Raw genomic sequence first — 19,288 nt, forward strand, 5'->3', positions numbered from 1 at the left:
TTTATTTCTGACTTAAATATCCCATACAGAGAAAAATGCGAAAGGTTCACATAACCAACATGCGCATGATTAAGACAATGTATGATATATACTATCGTCTTCACATATCATGCACTATAGACAAAGATGCGAAAATGGCTTTACCTGTTTTGGGTCGAGCGGTTAAAACCCTTTTCGCATCTTTGTCTATGGTGCATCACATGTTGTCACATAAGAATTATTTTGGAGCATGTCTGTTACGTCTACAAAGCTGTAAGGTAAAAGCACCAGTAGTTGACACTTTAAGGATTTATTAGTCTGTTTCTTGGACAATGCACTGAATTCACTTTAGGGAAAGCTTCTAATTAGTGATAGCTGCACAAACTATTCCTCTATTATAATGTGACAAGAATTAGACTAATAAAATCACTATGAATTTTTTATATATGTTACAGGCAGTACATGAAATCAGACCGTAAGTATACGGTCTAGGCGGTTTCTATACGGTCTAAATGACGAGGTATTTTATATACGGACTAGACCATTTACATACGGACTACCGTAATTTAGACTGTATGTGCAATCGCAAGTGTCTAGTTGCTGTTTAGTTTTTGTCTCGTTTTGCTCCAATTTACAAAATATTTTGCAGCAAAATAAGTACAGTGGTGACATTCGTTAAAATTTAAACGTTTTACTGTTTAATGCAATAGATTTCCACAATGGAATTACACAAACAAAGGTACGTTAATATTACAGTTACTTGTTACATAGTAATATAACCTAAAATTAAAAAAATAAAATAGGTTTTATGAACAACTGTATGAACGAAGAAAAGACGTTGCCGATAACAACCGCGGCTTAACGAGAGAAAAGTATAGTAGTCTCATTGAAGAAGTAAAAATTGCTAAGGCTGCTAAAAAAAAAATCCAAGAATGCACTGGCTCTTAAAGTATTATGATGTGTTATCTGTTCAGGGGATAGAAAAACTGATAGTGCCTCTTAACAATGATTTAGTTGATGTAATATATTACGTCCATGACGACAAGTTGTTTAACATTCTTCAAGAACTACACACATCCCCAGGTATGTTCTGTAATTGGAGTCATATATGGAGTAGGTAATTAATAAAATCACTTTTTACTTGCAGGTCATGGTGGTAGAGATCGCATGATGAAAAAAACAAAGGAAAAATACAAGAATATAGTGCGTACTGACATTTTATTGTTTATTAACTTGTGCGCTCCATGTCAAATGAAACAAAAAAGGGAAAAGAAGGGAATTATATCAAAACCGATGATCTTCAATGATCTGAATTCCAGATGTCAAGTAGACTTAATCGATTATCAGTCGCATGCTGATGGTAAATACAGATTTGTCCTGGTGTACCAGGATCACTTAACAAAATTTGTTATTCTGCGACCACTTGAAAGTAAACGCGCAGAAGAAGTCGCTTACCACCTTGTAGACATCTTTACCACTTTTGGGGCTCCTGTAGTTTTGCAATCTGACAATGGACTCGAATTTTGCAATAGAATTATTGAAGAATTAAAAAGTTTGTGGCCTGAACTAAAACTGGTCCATGGAAAACCGCGTCACAGTCAAAGTCTCCAAGTTAACAACTTGGATGTTGGAAAACGAAACAGAGCATTGGAGTCAAGGTCTACGATTCATACAATTTATGAAGAACACATCTTTGCACTCTGGAATAAAAAGGGCTACATATGAGGCCATGTTCGGGGACAAACCGAAAATTGGATTAAAAACTTCTAATATTCCATTAGAAGCAATGGATAGCGTAACAACCGAAGATCTGGAAAATGTGATTAATTCTATTCTGATTGAAAACACAGAAACCGTTCAACTGGAAACAGAGCAACCAGCGCTGGAAGGTGTTTCAACAGAAAAAGATTTAGAAGAAGTGGTTACGTTGGTTGTTACTGACAACACACAAACCGGACAATCCCAATTGCACCAAGCAGCAACGACCGAAAATGTACCACTAGAAAATAACAATAACACTCAAACACTCTCGTATGAAATATGCGGTAGTTGTTTCAATCCCACTAATCGTGATGCCTCACATGCTGAGAGCACGTCCTTGGTAAATATTTGCAATTTTTGCAATAGAAACAGAAACATAGCAAATGCCAGAAAGGGCGCTTATGATGGATTACAAGCACAAGCAAAACGAATGAAATTAATATCAGATAGCACCCATCCAAAACCACAGATTGGATCAACTGTGAGGATTCCTGTTCCAGATGTCGATCGTGGCAGGGGAGATGCTCGGTCAGTTTTAGCGGTAGTGTTAGAAGCTACAGAAGATGGTTTTTACCGCTTGGGTACAAAACTAGGAGTCATTTCAAAATACTACAGTCGTTCAGAATTTAGTATATGTCCGGCTAACATTTTGAAAATTGAAGAAATCACCAAAGATAAGGAAGTTTCCCTTAGATCGGTGGCTACAAGTCAATCTACTGGGCATGGGCAAGGTTTCAAAAAATGTTACTGTAAGACTAAATGTCAGTCAAACAAATGTGCTTGTCGAAAAAATAATGTATTATGTAACTCAAAATGTCACAATAGTCTAACTTGTACAAATAAATAAAAGATGCATTTTTTTCTTTGTTTAAAATATTACAGTAATATGTATATCGTGTATTTGCAGATGGACCGTTTATAAATACACTAGTCCTTTTTCAAACCGACTTGTCCGTTTATTAAAGAACAAGCTTCTTACACATATAGACTAATAATTTCAGTCCATTTACATATGGACTAGTCCTTTTGTATACGGTCTTGTTTACATATATGGTCTGTAACATATATATAAGTATATATAAAAGACACTGGGCCAGCAGTTGACACCAAGCGAAAGCGAGAATATCAAGTAGTTGACACTCTTTATTTTCAGTAGTTGACATATGCTTTAAAATAAAAAATGGTTTTATCGGTAGGACCAGGTGCATCTAGCAAACTACTTTCTAGTTCTTGTTACGTGTTCTGCCATAGTTCAAACAGTGATATATCTTTCGTAATGTGTTTTTACAATGGTTAGACGTTATTCGTTTGAATAGTTCACCATATTCATAAATCGCGCGGTCTATACGTGACAACTGTAGATGTACCTGACAACTCAAACAAAAAACGCCATACAACTCGTATTAATAAAATGGCGGCAAATCTAAATCCGGCTCTCTTGTTGGGACACCTTTAGTTTCTGAGATAGCCTATAATAACACCCAAATTTGCTCACCCTGTACACATGCAAATATCTGCCTGAACCACAGAATTTTCGCTTTCGATCCAAGACTGCCATTCAGGCAGTACTATCTGGTATCGAACATTAATCACTGGTAGTGATCCCGTCAAATCCGACGGCATTGATAACACAATATCAGTGCTTATAGTGTCTTCCGCAGCCCATTGGTACAACATGTCGGAGCAGTTTTGAGCATTTGGTAGTTCTATCCACTTTCTCTATATGCAAATGCAAAGGATATAGGCCAAGCACACCAAACATCCATTGCTAGAGTTGACGTTGTGCTTATCGCACCAGAGATTTCCACTCCAGCTACTCGTTGTTCTGCAATGTTATCTAAACATTCGAGTATTTTTGGACAAGTAAACAATCTTATCTTTATCTTTTCCATTATAAAAAAAGTAATTTGTAAATTTCTTTGTGGGTAACTAAAATATGTATATAAACATAATTTTTTAAATATAGATAACCCAAAACACACGTATTTATTTTCAATAAATAATCTTTTTTATGGCTTTTTGCTTTTATTAAAAACTAGATAATTTTTTATATACAAATTTATGTATCATATTTTATTCATAACTAAACAGTTTTTTGAAATCGCAACACGTTTCGATAATTAACTAACTTCCAATAAATCCTAATAATAATTAGTCACCCGATTGTTTAAATATGCGCAAACAATGGTTTATGTTATTGTGTTTATTATTTATCCTTGAAAGCTACAGTGCGTGTGACATTTTCTAGAGATAAAAAGAAATTTCCCCAAACCAAGTCGATGTATCACAACATAAATAGAAAATCCCAGTGATGTTATTGTGATACGTAAGGTTTCAGTTAGATGTTCAATAGTTATTTTGTTGGAACCAAATAGAATAAGGAAATGTGTTAAGTAAATTTGGCTGTGGTTTAATTATTATTAATTATCTTTTAAATATTATTTTGTGATAACCTTAAACAAATAAAAAAAATGTTGGAATCTGGTGAAGGTGAGCTATTTTTATTTTATCCCCTTTGTTTAATTTAATTTAATTTAATTAATAGTATTACCATAAAACTTTTAATTTATAGAAAAAGAAGAAAGCCCTCTTTTATTTGAAGTTATATCTGCTTATATTTGTGAAAAGGAAGGTGTTGATAAAAGATTTGTAATTTATACTATTCAAGTTCGACATATATCTGGAAGAGATGATAGCAAACCAGCTACAATAGAACGCCGTTACACAGATTTTCTAAACTTATACAATGGCATAAAAAAAGATTACCCCGAATTAATGTCAACTGTTGTTTTCCCAAAAAAAGTATTAACAGGAAACTTTGATAACAAATTAATAACTACTAGAAGTAGTAGTTTCGAGCAAATGCTTAGATTTGTAGCTACAGAACCAAAGTTAAGAGAAACAAGAGCCTTATTAAATTTCCTTCAAGAAAATGAGTATTTAAAGTGTAAAGAATTAATCTTAAGTAACGAATACTCCTATGCAGCATCAATTTTAGAGAACCAATTTCGATTATTGAATAATGTTTACACAGATAGATCACCTCCAGTTTTATTCACATTGTGTAGACTTTTAGGATGTAGTGTTGCTATCCCCGGTACACCTACAGCTGACAAATGGGCTGATTTAGCTTTGCATCGATTTGAAGGTGTTAGCGATACAGATTTATTGGAACTTTATCTACCTTTATTACATGTTTGTATTAAAGTTTGGTGGGTAAAAGGACGTGATAAAGAAGCCTTGGAGAGGAGATTTTTAGAATTAAGACGAAAAGGTATGAAATTAAATGACACATTAAGTTTACTTGATGCTGTTGATTCTGTTGAAAAGAAATTGTATAAATCGGAATAAGTTTTAGTTTTTAGACATATTTGACACACATCACATTAGTTTTAGTGAGTTGTTTTATTGAATTAAATTAATGTAAATATATTTTTATTGAAAAAATAAATGTTTTTTATTTTTTATATTGTGGTAGATTTCTGAACTGAAAGTTAGATGTTTCGTTGATAGATGGCGCAAAAAGAAGATGCAAATACTTATGCATATAGAAATCCTATATAAGTCTTAAATATAAATATATAAATCCTATACATATAAAAGATGTAGATTTTATTTAAAAATTAATAATTTTAAGTTATCTAGAATCGTTTTAATTTATATTGATTTATAGTTCTTGTTTTGTATTATAGATGGCAGCATAGATTTTGATTTAACAACTGTCAGTGTCACTTAAGCGATGAAGATTAAACAAAACGGGCTTTTATATAGGATATGTTTTTAACCATATAGTGTAAATATTACTATTTGGTGAAATATTAAAAACTTACCTAGTTGAAAATTCACTTTAAATGTTAAATTTCAGGTCGAATTGATCTTGACGATCCTCAAGATGTCGCCATAGATGTCGCTGGGTCATAAAGTGTCAAAGTCAAAATTCAGGTAATTTTTTGCTATACATATAAATCCTAAATATAAGTATATAAATCCTATACATATAAAAAACGTAGATGTTATTTTAAAAGTAATTATTTTTAGTAATCTAGAATCGTTGTAATCTATATTGCTTTGTAGTTCTTTTATTGTATTGTAGATGGCAGCATAGATTTTGATGTAACAACTGTCAGTGTCACTTAAACGAAGATTAAACAAAACAGGTTTTTATATAGATTACGTTTTCAACCAGCAAAAATAGTGTAAATATTACTATTTAGTGAAATATTAAAACCTTACCTAATTGAAAATTCACTTCGAATGTTAAATTTTAGGTCGAATTGATCTTGACGATCCTCAAGATGTCGCTGTGTCATAAGTCATAACTCAGGTAATTTTTTCCTATACATATAAAAGTCCTATATAAATCCTATTCATATAAAAGACATAGATTTTATTTAAAAATTAATAATTTAAAGTTATCTAGAATCGTTTTAATCCATACTGATTTATAGTTCTTTTTTTGTATTGTAGATGGCAGCATAGATTTCGAGTTAACAACTCAGTGTCACTTAAACGATGAAGATTGAACCTCAAAACTTAGAGAACCTAAGATGGTTGGGTGTAGTGGGCCTCGAAATTATCGGAAGGGAGATAGATAAATACATCAAAGACACGTGGGCCGATGCACAGTTTATTTTTACTGATGGATCATTGGTCAAAATGGTCCACGACCCAAATAGAAGCGTATCTTGTGGAATATACTCTTGTACTCAGAGAATAGAGGAGGCCATTCATCTACCAGAACAACTATCCATATTTGCAGCTGAAGCCTATGCAATGCTAAGGCTTTAACAATTATATTAGGAAACAAATATCAAAAACGCTGATCATTACTGACTCCCGAAGTGTGCTTGAACGCGTAAAGAAGTGCGATCTTAAATCTCGATTGCACCTTTACATCATAGAGATGCAAAATTTATTGCATACGGTCTACGAGTCTGGTTTTGAAGTAATCCTGGTTTGGGTTCCGGGACACGTCGGGGTACTGGGTAGCGAGAAAGCGAATGAAATTGCTAGAATGGGCCATGAAGAAGAGTGAAAATTAATGGCGAAGAATTTTTTCATCAAATCGAAAGGGAATTAAAAGAAGCATGGGAATAAGACTGAAGAAGATGAAGGAATAAACTACGCCAAATGTCAGTCTTCGGTTCCGAAAAATCCCTTGTTTAAGGGGGCGGTTCAAAGCGTCCATTTTTATATACGCCGGGAGAGGTTACGTAGATGTACATTCACGACTTAATGCTACATATTTATAAAAAAGTAAATACGTAGGCTTGAAGTACATATATTACTCTACGGAATGACATATTTAGTATTCTAAAATAATCATGACGCTGACAGAAATAAATTATGAAAGTTAGTCATAATAAGGGCTTAATACAAATCGTTCTCTAGAAGAGATTAGGGACTTAAACGAGGTGGCAAATATGTCATCTAATGCTTATGTATCTTAGGAACAGATTCCGTATTCGTAAAAGTGCAATAGCTGTGTGATTATTTCATGAATGTGTTTTTTCTGAAGATATGCGATTTTGTCACAATTTTTAGTCATTACGAAAAGGTGTAAAATGGGTTGCCTAAAATCGACAAAACAGTACTAAGTAAACCTTTGGCAATTACTTTGTAGATGGCTTTAGGTACTAATTAAAAATTTAAAAAAAAAATAAATATAAAAAATAATTAATTGCCAATAAAATGTTATAAAACGTATTATAAATTGATTACTAATCTTGAGTTGGTAATAACATTTGTTCATGGCCAATTTCTCTTTTAACTACTGAGTAAATAAATATATATAACAAATAGAAGATTTGTAGGCAATTATGAATGAGTTGCTGATCACAGTCCTTCCGCCCTAATTTTTAGTGATTATATTAACACTGAGAAAGTAAGAAATAACACAGCAAATTGTTATCAAGATATAAGAACATAAATAATCTAAAGTAAAGTAATAATAATTTGTAATAGACATAGATAACAATAATACTATTTATTCACAAAAAAAACGGTTCTACATTATAAAAAATCAATAACAACTTTAATTTTATTTTACAATAGAAAAACCATCTTAGAATAACAATTTTTACAAAACTATTTCACAATAAAAAACCATCATATACAGGGTGTTTCGGTGACTCGGGGAACAAATGTAACCATATATACTAGAGTGAAAATGATGACAATTCATGTAAAAAAAATTAGTAAAAGTCCTCAAATTGCAAAGATACAGGCCATCAAAGTTATGAAATTTTAACACATTTTTCTAAATATCTTAAACACTATTTATGGTAAAGCGTTGAAATTTGGTACAGCGTAAACTAACATCACGTAAAATCATTAGGCAATTTTTGAGTTGGATCGGTACGCGGGAATAATGCTATACAGGCTGTTCATTAAGTTTGTTTGCTCAGAACTTTTTTATCCTATCATTACCCTACATTTATTTTTGCATTTTCTAATAGTAAATTTAGTTTAGAAACTTTTATCACTCTTAGAGAATATTGATAAAAACCACCGTTTCTGTATTAAATGCAAAAATGTTAGGCTCCGAATTCAATAACACTAAAAAAAATAAATAAATAAATAATTTGAATTAGCAATGACAAGTGAAAATCGAACTGAGCAGTCATAACTATTATGTATGCAACATGTCCAAGTGTAGATTTAGCTAAATCACATTTTTAATTTGTTTTAGTTGGTTTAATAAAAGAACTCAAAAACAATAAATTAAAAATCAACACTAACAGGAATAATAAAAAAAGTACATAAAATAACAAGACAAGTAATAAAAAATACTAAAGGATGTTCAAAAACTTAGATTTCTTTTTTTTAGTAATAGCACTATTGAAATCGGAACCCAACATTTTTGGATTTAACACGAAAACGGTGATTTTTATGAATATTATCTAAGAGTAATAAAAGTTTCTAAACTAAATTTACTATTAGAAACTGCAAAAATAAATGTAGGGTTATGAAAGAATAAAAAAGTTCTGAGCAAACAAACTTTAGGAATAGCCGGTAAGCATTGTTCCCGCGGACCGATCCAACTCATAAATTGCCTAACAATTTTACACGACATTGATTTATACTGTACCAAATTTCAGCGCTTTACTGTAAATAGTGTTTAAGATATTTGGAAAAATGTGTTAAAATTTCCTAACTTTGATGGCCTGTATCTTTGAAATTTGAAGACTTTTACTATTTTTTTTTACATGAATCGTCATCATTTTCACTCTAGTATATGTGGTTAAATTTATTCCCCGAGTCACCGAAACACCCTGTATACAATATAATCAAGTGACGAATTCAGTAATGTTGTAAAATTAAATGCATGAATATTGTTGAAATATTAATCATTGACTGACGAAATTAAACCGATTTTTTTATCACTTTTATGAACCCAAGAGGTTCGAATCGCCACCTTAAAGAAATTAGTATTTTCTTAGAGACAAAAAAGTACCACTAAAGTATGTATAACCCATATTTTTTTATGTTAATATTACATAGCGTTAAAAAGTTCTTATAAAATAAATCAAGGGGATGGTGAATTGCATCCCCTTAGAGGGTGCTAGGGAAGTTTAAGGTACGGTTGAAAATAAGGTATCAGCCAGTAGTACATATATACAAAAATTCAAATTCTATGGTTTACTTATACTCGAAATAAAAGATAAAATGTAAATTTTTGGCTCAACTTTGACAGCTCATAGCTCGAAAACAAAAGAGTTGGGACCCTATGTTTATATAAAAAACTTGTGTTATTTTGGCAAGTACTACATCCTAGTAAAGCTTCCCGATTAAAAACTGATCCACCCTGTATATGGCGAAAAATCTGATTCCTGTGGAATTGGGTCGAAAATGTTTAATATTGTTGTAATACATTGTTAATGTTGAGTTAGGATCTAATACTAGTAAAAAAATTTGTGTTAACCAAAATTTAGGTAATAGAAACATTTGAATAAATAATTGAAAATAAAAATTAATTGTTTAAAAGTAAAAATGTTAAGTTATGAAAATAACACCAACTATAACAATATTAACATTTCGCAAAAAAAAAAGAACACCAAATAATATCGAGAATAGGCATCGCGTAAGGCTAAACCAGAATATATTCCTCAATGAATAAAATATTTCAACGGTAGGATGACTAATTGTAAGCTGATATAAAAAAGCGTCGCTATGAATAACTGAATTGAACTCTCGACGACCTCTTTTAACCAACAGCGGAACTATACAAATTTTTTTTGCACTTTTGCGAACATCACGTGATTGAACCGCGACCTTAAGAGTTTTCCTTTCGTATCACGACAGTTCTTCACGCGCTTAGTCAGATTAAGAATGGGCTATGCATTAACCCCGACATATTTGCAGAAAACCGAAATTAAACATAATCCGTTGTGCAGATGCGGAGAAGAGACGTCAATCACATCTTTTTTAAATGCCATGGTATGAAATACCTCGTAGTAAAATGATGACCAGCCTCATAAAAAGAAGTTGCGAACTCTTTCGACATATACCGTCCGCTTTATAATTTTATTCCCACGGCATGAATACAATTGTAATGTTTTAACCTAACAAAGTTGAACGGTAATACCCCTACAGAGTCATGTGAACTTATACTTAACTCTCACACAAAATTTTATCCTTCATTTTTCCAAAGACATGATTCCTAGGGTCCTCCTAGACCTCCATAAGACGACTCACCGGAGCTCTGGCTCCCAGAAGAACCTCCTTATTTACATCCTTTCTCTTGGTTTCGTTTTAGTTCGTACTTGTGACTGCTTTGAATTGAAAATAATCATTGATCTTGAGCAATCTTAACAACCCTCAAGATGTCGCTGGGTCATAACGTGTAAACGTCAAAATTCAGGTAATTTTTTCCTATACATATAAAAATCGTATATAAATCCTATACATATACAAGATGTAGACTATATTATACGGTATCTAGAATCCTTTTAATCTATATCAATTTATAGTTCATTTTTCGTATTGCAGATGGCAGCATAGATTTCGATTTAGCAACTATCAGTGTGAAACGATGAAGATTAAACAAAACAGGCTTTTATATAAATTAAGTTTTCAACCATGGAAAATAGTGTAAATATTACTATTTAGTGAGATATTAAAAACTTACCTAATCGAAAATTCACTTTGAATCTTAAATTTTAGGTTGAATTGGTCTTGAGGATCCTCAAGATGTTGAGTCATAACATGTCAAAGTCAAAATCTGGTAAAAATTCAGGTATTTTTTTCAAAATAAATAAAATCCGTATCTAGTTAACTCAACATTGAATTCATTTAAACACCGGAAAAGTAAGAGCTCAATCTTATGTTTTTGTTAAGCATATAAATCAGGTAATATAACCTAAAAATAAAAGTTATTTAAGGCAAATTCAAGGTTTTTAACTAATTTTTGTTTACTTTTAGCAGAAGAAGTTCTGACTACAAAAAAAAAATAAAGTCAATATCTTTATCTATTCGTGTAAATTTGAAAATATCAAATTAATGCTATGAAAAAAGTGGTTATTTGTTCCCACCCCCAAACATATGTAGTAATATAGTTTTAATGGCAGTGTCGGTGACCGGCGTCATTTTACTTATCTGCCTGTATCTTAATTCGTTTGCGGTTTCGTGCCGTGGGGACGGTAATGATCCTAATGACAGGAATCAACCGTTTTTCGGAAGTGGACGCGCGCACCGTCGTTGATTATCTCCACAGCCGTTGATTGCGCGCTGCGGCGGTAATTGCCTTCAGCACAACACGGCGTTTCGGTGTGTTGTGTGTTAGCTTTCAACAATGACAAAACCGTAATCAAACCCCGATCGTATCTCGCGTAAATGTCGTTTTTGTGTGTTGCTCATTCGTCGTTTCGAAAGAGTATGAAAAAAAAACGAGTCCCCAGGATGTCGTTTTGTTCGTTTAAATTTGTTGCAATCATTATAACCACAACAGGATGAAATGAGATTGAAATGAGATGAAAGATTTTGAAATGAGATTCTTATCATTGATTTTTTTTTGTTTTGTTTTTTTTAGGTTGTTTTTTAGTGTGACGTTTTAAAGTGTCTGGGAGCAACCAGACACCCCGTTCAATTTAATTCCAAGTTATAAACCGTTAAATTAAAGGGGGTTCCCGCGGGACGTCGAAACATACTGGATCCTCCCCGGTAAAGGGAGAGAGATGTAGCCGCGAAATCAACGTTGCCGTAGCGGGGGAGTTAACAAATCACGAAACGGTCGGACTCGTCGTAGCCCTTTTTGAAAAATGTAATTTGCTTCGCGTCCGCCCTTTCGAGGGGTTAAATTGTAAACTGGGTTCACCCTACGCCCGCCAGATAGAGAGTAGCAGCAGTTTGGCTATCGCAGCATCCGACGCCCTTTCCAACAATAGAATTATACGAACTCCCTTTTACAATTCGAGCCGGTTACGATTAAAATTTCATTCGTTTTCCTGTACGGAAACGTTTTCCAGATATTACTCGTAATTGATAAATCCAACCGCGATTTTTTTTTGTGTATTATACAAATTTTAATCACCGAATTATCGTAGATTTTGTCAAAAGAAATGGGGGTTTTTAAGGTCGACGCTTCAGGGGGCTGCAGGTGCGGAGAGACACCGCCACTGACTGATGACGTCCTATTGTCCACGTTTACGAGCTCCAAAATATTTGTCTTGATGGGGCGCAAGGAGGGAGAGCGTTAGGTCCGAGGAGCTTGTTTAACGACACCTTCGCCTTTTGTCCTCGCGAGCGGCGATCGGGCGATAATGTCTTTAGATATGTGGAAATATCGGCCGTATAATTTTAGAGGGTCAACGAAAATATACGGGGTGGTAATAAAAAAATTACTTCCGATTCTTATCTTTATAAGTTTTTCGAGAACTTTGTTGTTTTTCGGAAGGTTAAGTTGTAAAAATCATTGTGTTATCTTTAACATATCTGAAGTATAATATCTTAACTTGTTAGTTAAATAGAAATAAAACTAGTGTAAAACTGGTGAATTCAAACCTTTTCGGCAAAATATTTAATGTGTACAATACATAACCTCTTAAAACCCGTAGTTCTTGAAATAATAAATATTCATCAAACACTTGTAAACGTTTTAGAATCCTGAGAATGTGTACAAGTGTGACTTTTTTTAAGTTATAGTACCTGTTATAGGGAGGGTATTAAAATTAACTGGAATGGTCTATATTTTAATTGGTCTACATTGATAAATGGACAACATTTGCAAAACAATACAATATAATATGTTACTAAAAACAGGATAGATAAAAAATTGCTAATGTAAATATTTTAAATGATGGCAGAATAACACAAATAGCACAGTAGAAATGAATTAGGAATCGAACACAAAGATATCAGAAAGTTTCTAAATAGAAGACGGAACATTTTTAAAAGAGAATATAATACTGCCAAAAAGGTAAGATATGATATAGAAATGATGTATTTCGTAGAAATTAGTCAGAAATATGGCAGTACCTTCGCCAGAAAACGAAACCAATATATTAGCAAGTTACCAGAAACTAGTAAAAATGTGATGGAATTTAACACTGTCAGAAATAATTTTATTACAGTACTCGGAAATATCAGACACATGGCATAAAAACCGCTTACCGAAAATAAGCTTTGATCTTGCTCAGATTTTGCTGCATCTAGATTTGATCACATTTTAGATTCTTGACATAAATTTTGAAATGGACCTAATATTTTGTGTGCAGTATTACACACGAAGAGAAATACGAGAGTGATACTTCTGAGGTTATTTTGAGTAAGTCTAGTGACGACGAAATGTTAACTCATAACTGACATAAAGAATATGCAATGACTACAAAAAAAACTTGAAAACCTCAACCCTTATTCTGTTTTACTAGGGTATCGCATGAAACTAATAATTTCAGAATACATACAGAATATAATTGCACAAATAATCCTTTGATGTAACAACAGCAAAATTTCAAAACATGGATATTATAGATTTCTTGAAAATAAATTATCTTCGGCAACCTGTAAGAGTTATTTTAGTTGCCATCATTTTGGCAACGTTTTTAGCCCGGTTGTGCTTTGGCTGCCAAAGAAATGATTGGTATCAAAGGTAGGTTAAAGCAACCTACTAACGATACCAAAAGAATGGGGCATAAAAGTGTGGGAGTTGGTAGACATTACTACAGGATTCTACTAAATATTAAAGTATATATAACGTCGTGGCAAAGGTGTTCCTCGAGGGTTTTTAGGATTTACCACAAAATTTTGTGGTTTGTAGCATTAGAGAAGATTTAACAGAAGCTGCTCCATTCAACGAGTAACCTTATGCCAACTCCAACTGTTTTATGGATTTGTTATTCCGTGAAATTTCATCTATGTTATGCTTGAGTGAATCGAAAGTTTTAGGGATTTCCGGTCCAATAGTATTTTGCTCCGGGAAGCATCGAGAAGATGTTTGAGTTGTGTCTTTATGTGAGTTTATAACATCCAATGATGTTTCATCACGCTTCCGTCGCAACTATAGTTGCATAATTACTTTATCTTGTATAACTAATGATGTACCACATGTATCTTACGTTCTATCAAACTTCAATTGTGTATATCATACGATACGTTCATGGTATCTACATTAGAATCGCATAGACTAGACAATTCTTTTGTAGAACTGATTATCTTTGACACAAAGACTCAAATTAAGTGACAAAATGTTAGGCACGCTGAGTATCACTGTATTTGTCATTCATGCCTTTGTGCATGATTAATCTTAATCTCTTCAGTGGTAATTCGTCTTACTTTCTGCTTAGTGGTTTAATGAAGATTGAGAGTTTCATGTGACTCTGTTAAGTTTTAAAATTAAAGCTGCGATATCTTAGATGACCATCCTTGGGTTGGTTCAGAAAAATATATACATATTTAAGACTACATATTTTTGAACAATATGAACATATTTGAATTTATTTTGTTAACGTTATTATGTGTGGTTTGAGAAGTATATCTTGTGAATGCTTAGAAAAACATTAAATGAGCGCAATATTCCCTTCTAAAGCTTCTGCATTCAAGACCACCTTATATGATGAGGCTAAATTTGAAGAATAAACTCGTTTGGTGTACGAACTATCTTCTTATTTGGAATCTTTTCGCGCCCGACAGCCACTATATTTCCTCAACAATTTCTAATTCAGGTGGCATTAGTATTTGCGTAACTTTACACATTCCATCTTGCTCACTATTCCTGGCGATAACCTTGAAAATTATTGACGTGCTCGTTTTCGTTTTAAGTGGCCAATAAATGTCTTTACTTTAGACATATGTGTGTTATTGCAGCTTTTCTAAAATAAGCATCTTATGAATTGCTGTCTGCTTGGCGATCAATGATTTATAAATTATTCGATCAAAGCAATGGATTCAATTTGATGTAGTAATGAAATTTTGTTAGCAGCAATCTAATGACAATAGATTTAAAAAAAAAATCAACTTATGTTACCAATATATAACTGAAAAAAGTTGAAATAAGATTAAACTATGATTTTCAGTTCTCCGTATATCTCGCTCGCTGTCATTACCTTTGCTTTATGATGATTTGTTTAACTAGTGATTCTGTTCTTTTTTAGTGTATTTTCGATATATCTTCAAATGTCTTACTACTTCAAATTCTTCTTTTCTTCATGTCTTCATTTTTTCTTTCCCCTCCTTATTATTTTCTATTAGATTCACTTTTCCAGAGATTTCTGTTTTTCAACTATCAAGGCAGGTACAGCTAGATAAGTCTATGTAAACAGACTACTTCTGATTCAGTAGAACTATCGTTCATACCAATATGTTGAAAATTGCCTTTCATAGATCGTAAATATTCAATGAAAATATCTACATATTACTTTCCTTGAAACTTCTTTTACCTTCATTTGACGTTTCATATCTTCTTTGTATTTTTATATTTACTGATCTTACTCATTTCATCATAAGATCTTTCTTTGAGAAAATTACTTTATTGCGTCAGTGTAAGAATGCAAAATAGTAAAATAAAGATCCAAACTGAAATGTTTTTTTACTATAATTTTTCAAGCAAAAAAATATGAGTGAGAAATTTTACTTGAAAAGTGCCGTAACTTTGTTGCTGGTAATGAGCACCGACAAGGTCACAAGGAAGTTACTAGATACCATCGATTTATACAATATCTTGCTGGATGGAGATGGGAAGATTATCGCAGACCTTTGGTATATTATCGTGACCTTAGGTTAAACACCACTTATGCAACGAGCTTTTGATAGCAAATCATAAAGTTTGATTATTTTCTTATTCCAGTTAAATAACGCAAAACAAAGTGATAATTCGGTGAAATTATAGACAACCTGCTTATATTGCTTACATTAACATCTTGTGAACACACGAATAGTAAGATTGTTGAATGATATCTGTCAGGAAATGCTAATGAAGAAACAGCGATTTAACGTATTTCCTAATCGGTTGCGATAGCGAAATAATTATAGGTATCAATTGCACTAAACCATCGGAGGCTTCTCAAAGGAACTTAGGACGAAGAAACCTATTAGTAACCTAGTATTCAATTAACATAATTTGCATGAAAAATTATGATGACAAAATTGAAATTGTCGATTACTTCGAGAAAAGTGTACTTTAACATGATGTATCAAAGGCTATATCAATGACTTACGGCGTAGTTAATGTCTCGTTAAAATATGCTGTACAGAGTTGACAGAAATTTCTTACTACACGGTTTAATAAAGACATGCATGATGTTATAGGTTCAGACTTATTAAAAACATTACAATTACGATTTCTCTTAAGAATCTAAAGAGCAAATATACATTTTTATTCGGGCTCTATATTATTATTATTATTATATAGCTTTATATTATTATTAGAGCCCGAATATATATATTTCATAGGCGAATATAAAACCGGATTTAGGAGAGAAAAATCCACAATCGAACAGCTTTTACTGCCAAACAAATTCTATGGAATGTATGACAGTATAAAGTGGATGTCTACAGTGCATTTATAGACTTAAAATAAACGTACGACTTTAACGATAGAAAGCAACTACTTAACGTTACTTGAAAATTTCCCTCAATTATCCCTCAAAGCTGGGAAGATCAATAAAAGCCACTCTAACAAGCACAGAGGCATAGGACCATATAAAAAATCAGCTAACCGAAATATTTGTCATCACACAAGGGCTAAAACAAGGAGATGGCTCGCTCCAGCACTATTTACCTTCGTTCTTGAATATGTAATAATGAAAATTGAAATAAGAAGTTATAACCTACTGCTCAATAAATCCGATCAATTCGCATTCGTAGCTAGAATGCGGCTGATTTCAACATCGTGAGCAGAATATAATGTTGAGAACAACACCAAAACTATGACTAACAAGGTTCATTATCCTCCATCTCTGAATGCCCTCTGTCCATCTTCCATCCTTGAAACAAGCCACGTGTCCTGCCCAATTTCAGTTTAGTTCGGCAATTCGTGTAATCACAGATCCTTAGATCCTTGTTAGCCACTCAGTCGCAAAACGATACACCAAGCATTGATTGCTCCATTTTTCTCTATGCAATTTGAAGTTTTTTGAAAGTTGTTGCAGTCAGGGTAAACGTTTCTGTACCGTAAGTCATAACTGATAATACGCATCGGTAAAATATTTTGCGTTTCAGACAGATTGGTGAGTTATTTTTGAAGATATCCTTCAGTTTGCCATAGGCTGACTAACAGGATTACGGAGGACTAAATCGAGCCTGTAAAAGTGTATATTTCCTTAGGAGTTGAATTAAGAAGTCTTGACGGAGGAGAGGGAGAAATCCGAAAGATGAAGTGTGTTAGCTAACAAAGGATATTTTGCACTTGCAACATGCTCAAGTTAAGAAGAATGCACCGCAACATTAAAATTAGAGTATACAAAACCAGAGACATTTTAAAACTAACAACCGATGTATTTGAGAGAATTTTAGGTGCCAATCAAGAAAACAATGAGTGGAAAGGTACAATTCTGAATTTTATCACCACCTCAAGGAACCAGAACTGTGTTATTACATCAGATTCTGGACACTACAATGGGTGGGTCAAATTTCGAGAATGAAAGAAAAGGACTCCCTAGAGTGCTAATGGACAGAAAAATCAAGAACTGAGGCAGAAAGGCAAAAAGGCAGAAATTGGAGGAGAGAAGCAAGAAGTAGAGAAGTATGGAGGCAAAAACTGACAGAGGACAGGGTTCGACAACAAAGTGGATAGCTATACGAAAGAGAAAGTGCACTATCGGCTTCTCTATAAACAAATTCAGCATGAAAAATTCCGTTTCCATCTATTACTGATACACTAAATGCTTTAGCTGATGCCTAATCGATATTGTCAAATCAAACTTGAACCTTGTTGTTGCCATAATAAAATTTTTACAATCAATAAAGGATGCCAAAACGTTTCTGATAGGTCTTAAGATTTACCCAAGGGTATTTTAAATTTAATTTTGTTCAAGATATGTCGCGGGTGATCTCACATCAGATTTTTTAAAAAGAGGTACTAGAATAACGTCTAGTTACGTCTATTTGTACTATATAGGCATAAATTCGTTGCTTTCGCAACCTATTATAGAAAATATAGGTATTCAAATTTTTCCACACTTGCTTGAATTGCTATAGTTTGCAAAATACGATATACTGGGTAAGCTGAACAAAATGTTATATAGTATGTCCACGGAACAAGTGTTGAATAGGAAAAACTTTTTTATTTTTAATTTTATCGAGAAAAGTTAATCTTGATAAAAAATTTTGCTAGGTCTTATTGTTAGAGTAAGATTGGGATAGAAACATTTAACATATTTTATACGCGGTGTTCAGAAAATTGAAAAAACTTTAAATGGTACAAGACTAAAGTGTATTTATTTGAGAAGATAAGGAAATAATATTAATAAGTTGATAATAATAAGTTGTTCAAAAGTAAAAGGTAGTCTCTAATACCATTTTCGAAAAAATCGGCCTACTCTTATTTATTTGTGGTCATTAAATTTATTTTAATATCAATTAACTAAGTCCAAATTAACAATGAATAAGTTGTAAGTTTATTTACTCAAACACACTACCACCCTGTTGAGTTACCATCAACACTTTTTCTAACCTCATGTAAAGATATTGAAGCAACGGCATCTCTAATCGCATCCTTTAATTGATCAGTAGTGGCATTTATTTGAAGTGTGCGATAAACAATTTGTTTCAATCGGCCCCATAGGAAAACATCCATTAATGTTAAATCTGGACTCCTAGGAGGCCACTGAACTGGTCCTTGTCTCCCAATCCAGTGGTCTGGAAACGTATGGTCTAACCATTGTCTAACCGTTGCTACATAATGTGCTGAGCATCCATCTTGTTGAAAATAAAATGATCGACTGTATTCTAATGGAAGATTGTCTAATTCACCGTCGAGGAAATTTCTTAACATAGCTAAATAACTAGTCGCATTACAAGTAGTGTCAAAGAAGTATGGCTCTATTATTCCGTAATAAGAAATGGCTCACCACACATTTACTTTAACACAGTACTGACGTCTCCGTGATATTCA

General features: G+C 32.9%; 2 protein-coding genes and 1 long non-coding RNA gene across 4 annotated transcripts; all 3 read left to right on the forward strand.

The window, feature by feature from the left end:
* The first annotated feature begins 908 nt into the window (after positions 1–908).
* LOC111423168 (uncharacterized) lies at positions 909–2,599 on the forward strand. Its single transcript, XM_071197101.1, has 2 exons — positions 909–1,062; positions 1,127–2,599. The coding sequence occupies exon 2, from the start codon at positions 1,559–1,561 to the stop codon at positions 2,585–2,587; it is 1,029 nt and encodes a 342-aa protein (XP_071053202.1). The 5' UTR covers positions 909–1,062; positions 1,127–1,558; the 3' UTR covers positions 2,588–2,599.
* Positions 2,600–3,825: 1,226 nt separating this feature from the next.
* Positions 3,826–5,207, forward strand: LOC111423627 (Sorting nexin 21). Its single transcript, XM_023056905.2, has 2 exons — positions 3,826–4,230; positions 4,313–5,207. Exons 1-2 carry the CDS (start codon positions 4,212–4,214, stop codon positions 5,089–5,091), a joined length of 798 nt encoding a protein of 265 aa, XP_022912673.1. The 5' UTR covers positions 3,826–4,211; the 3' UTR covers positions 5,092–5,207.
* A 252-nt stretch (positions 5,208–5,459) lies between these two features.
* LOC111423637 (uncharacterized) lies at positions 5,460–11,359 on the forward strand. 2 transcript variants are annotated; one of them, XR_011640668.1, is made up of 7 exons: positions 5,460–5,533; positions 5,606–5,682; positions 5,834–5,936; positions 6,009–6,064; positions 10,732–10,833; positions 10,906–11,091; positions 11,164–11,359. It is a non-coding gene; the product is annotated as an uncharacterized lncRNA (long non-coding RNA). The 2 variants fall into 2 exon arrangements; XR_002707515.2 differs by lacking the exons at positions 5,460–5,533; positions 5,606–5,682; positions 5,834–5,936; positions 6,009–6,064 and adding an exon at positions 10,022–10,603 and having other exon boundaries at positions 11,164–11,357.
* The last annotated feature ends 7,929 nt before the right edge of the window (positions 11,360–19,288 follow it).

This window comes from Onthophagus taurus, chromosome 6, assembly GCF_036711975.1.
Source record: "Onthophagus taurus isolate NC chromosome 6, IU_Otau_3.0, whole genome shotgun sequence".
Taxonomy (NCBI): Eukaryota; Metazoa; Arthropoda; class Insecta; order Coleoptera; family Scarabaeidae; genus Onthophagus; species Onthophagus taurus.

Bases quoted from the DNA above. Each gene is read 5' to 3' on its own strand.
- LOC111423168 (XM_071197101.1), top strand. From the start codon at position 1,559: ATGGAAAACCGCGTCACAGTCAAAGTCTCCAAGTTAACAACTTGGATG.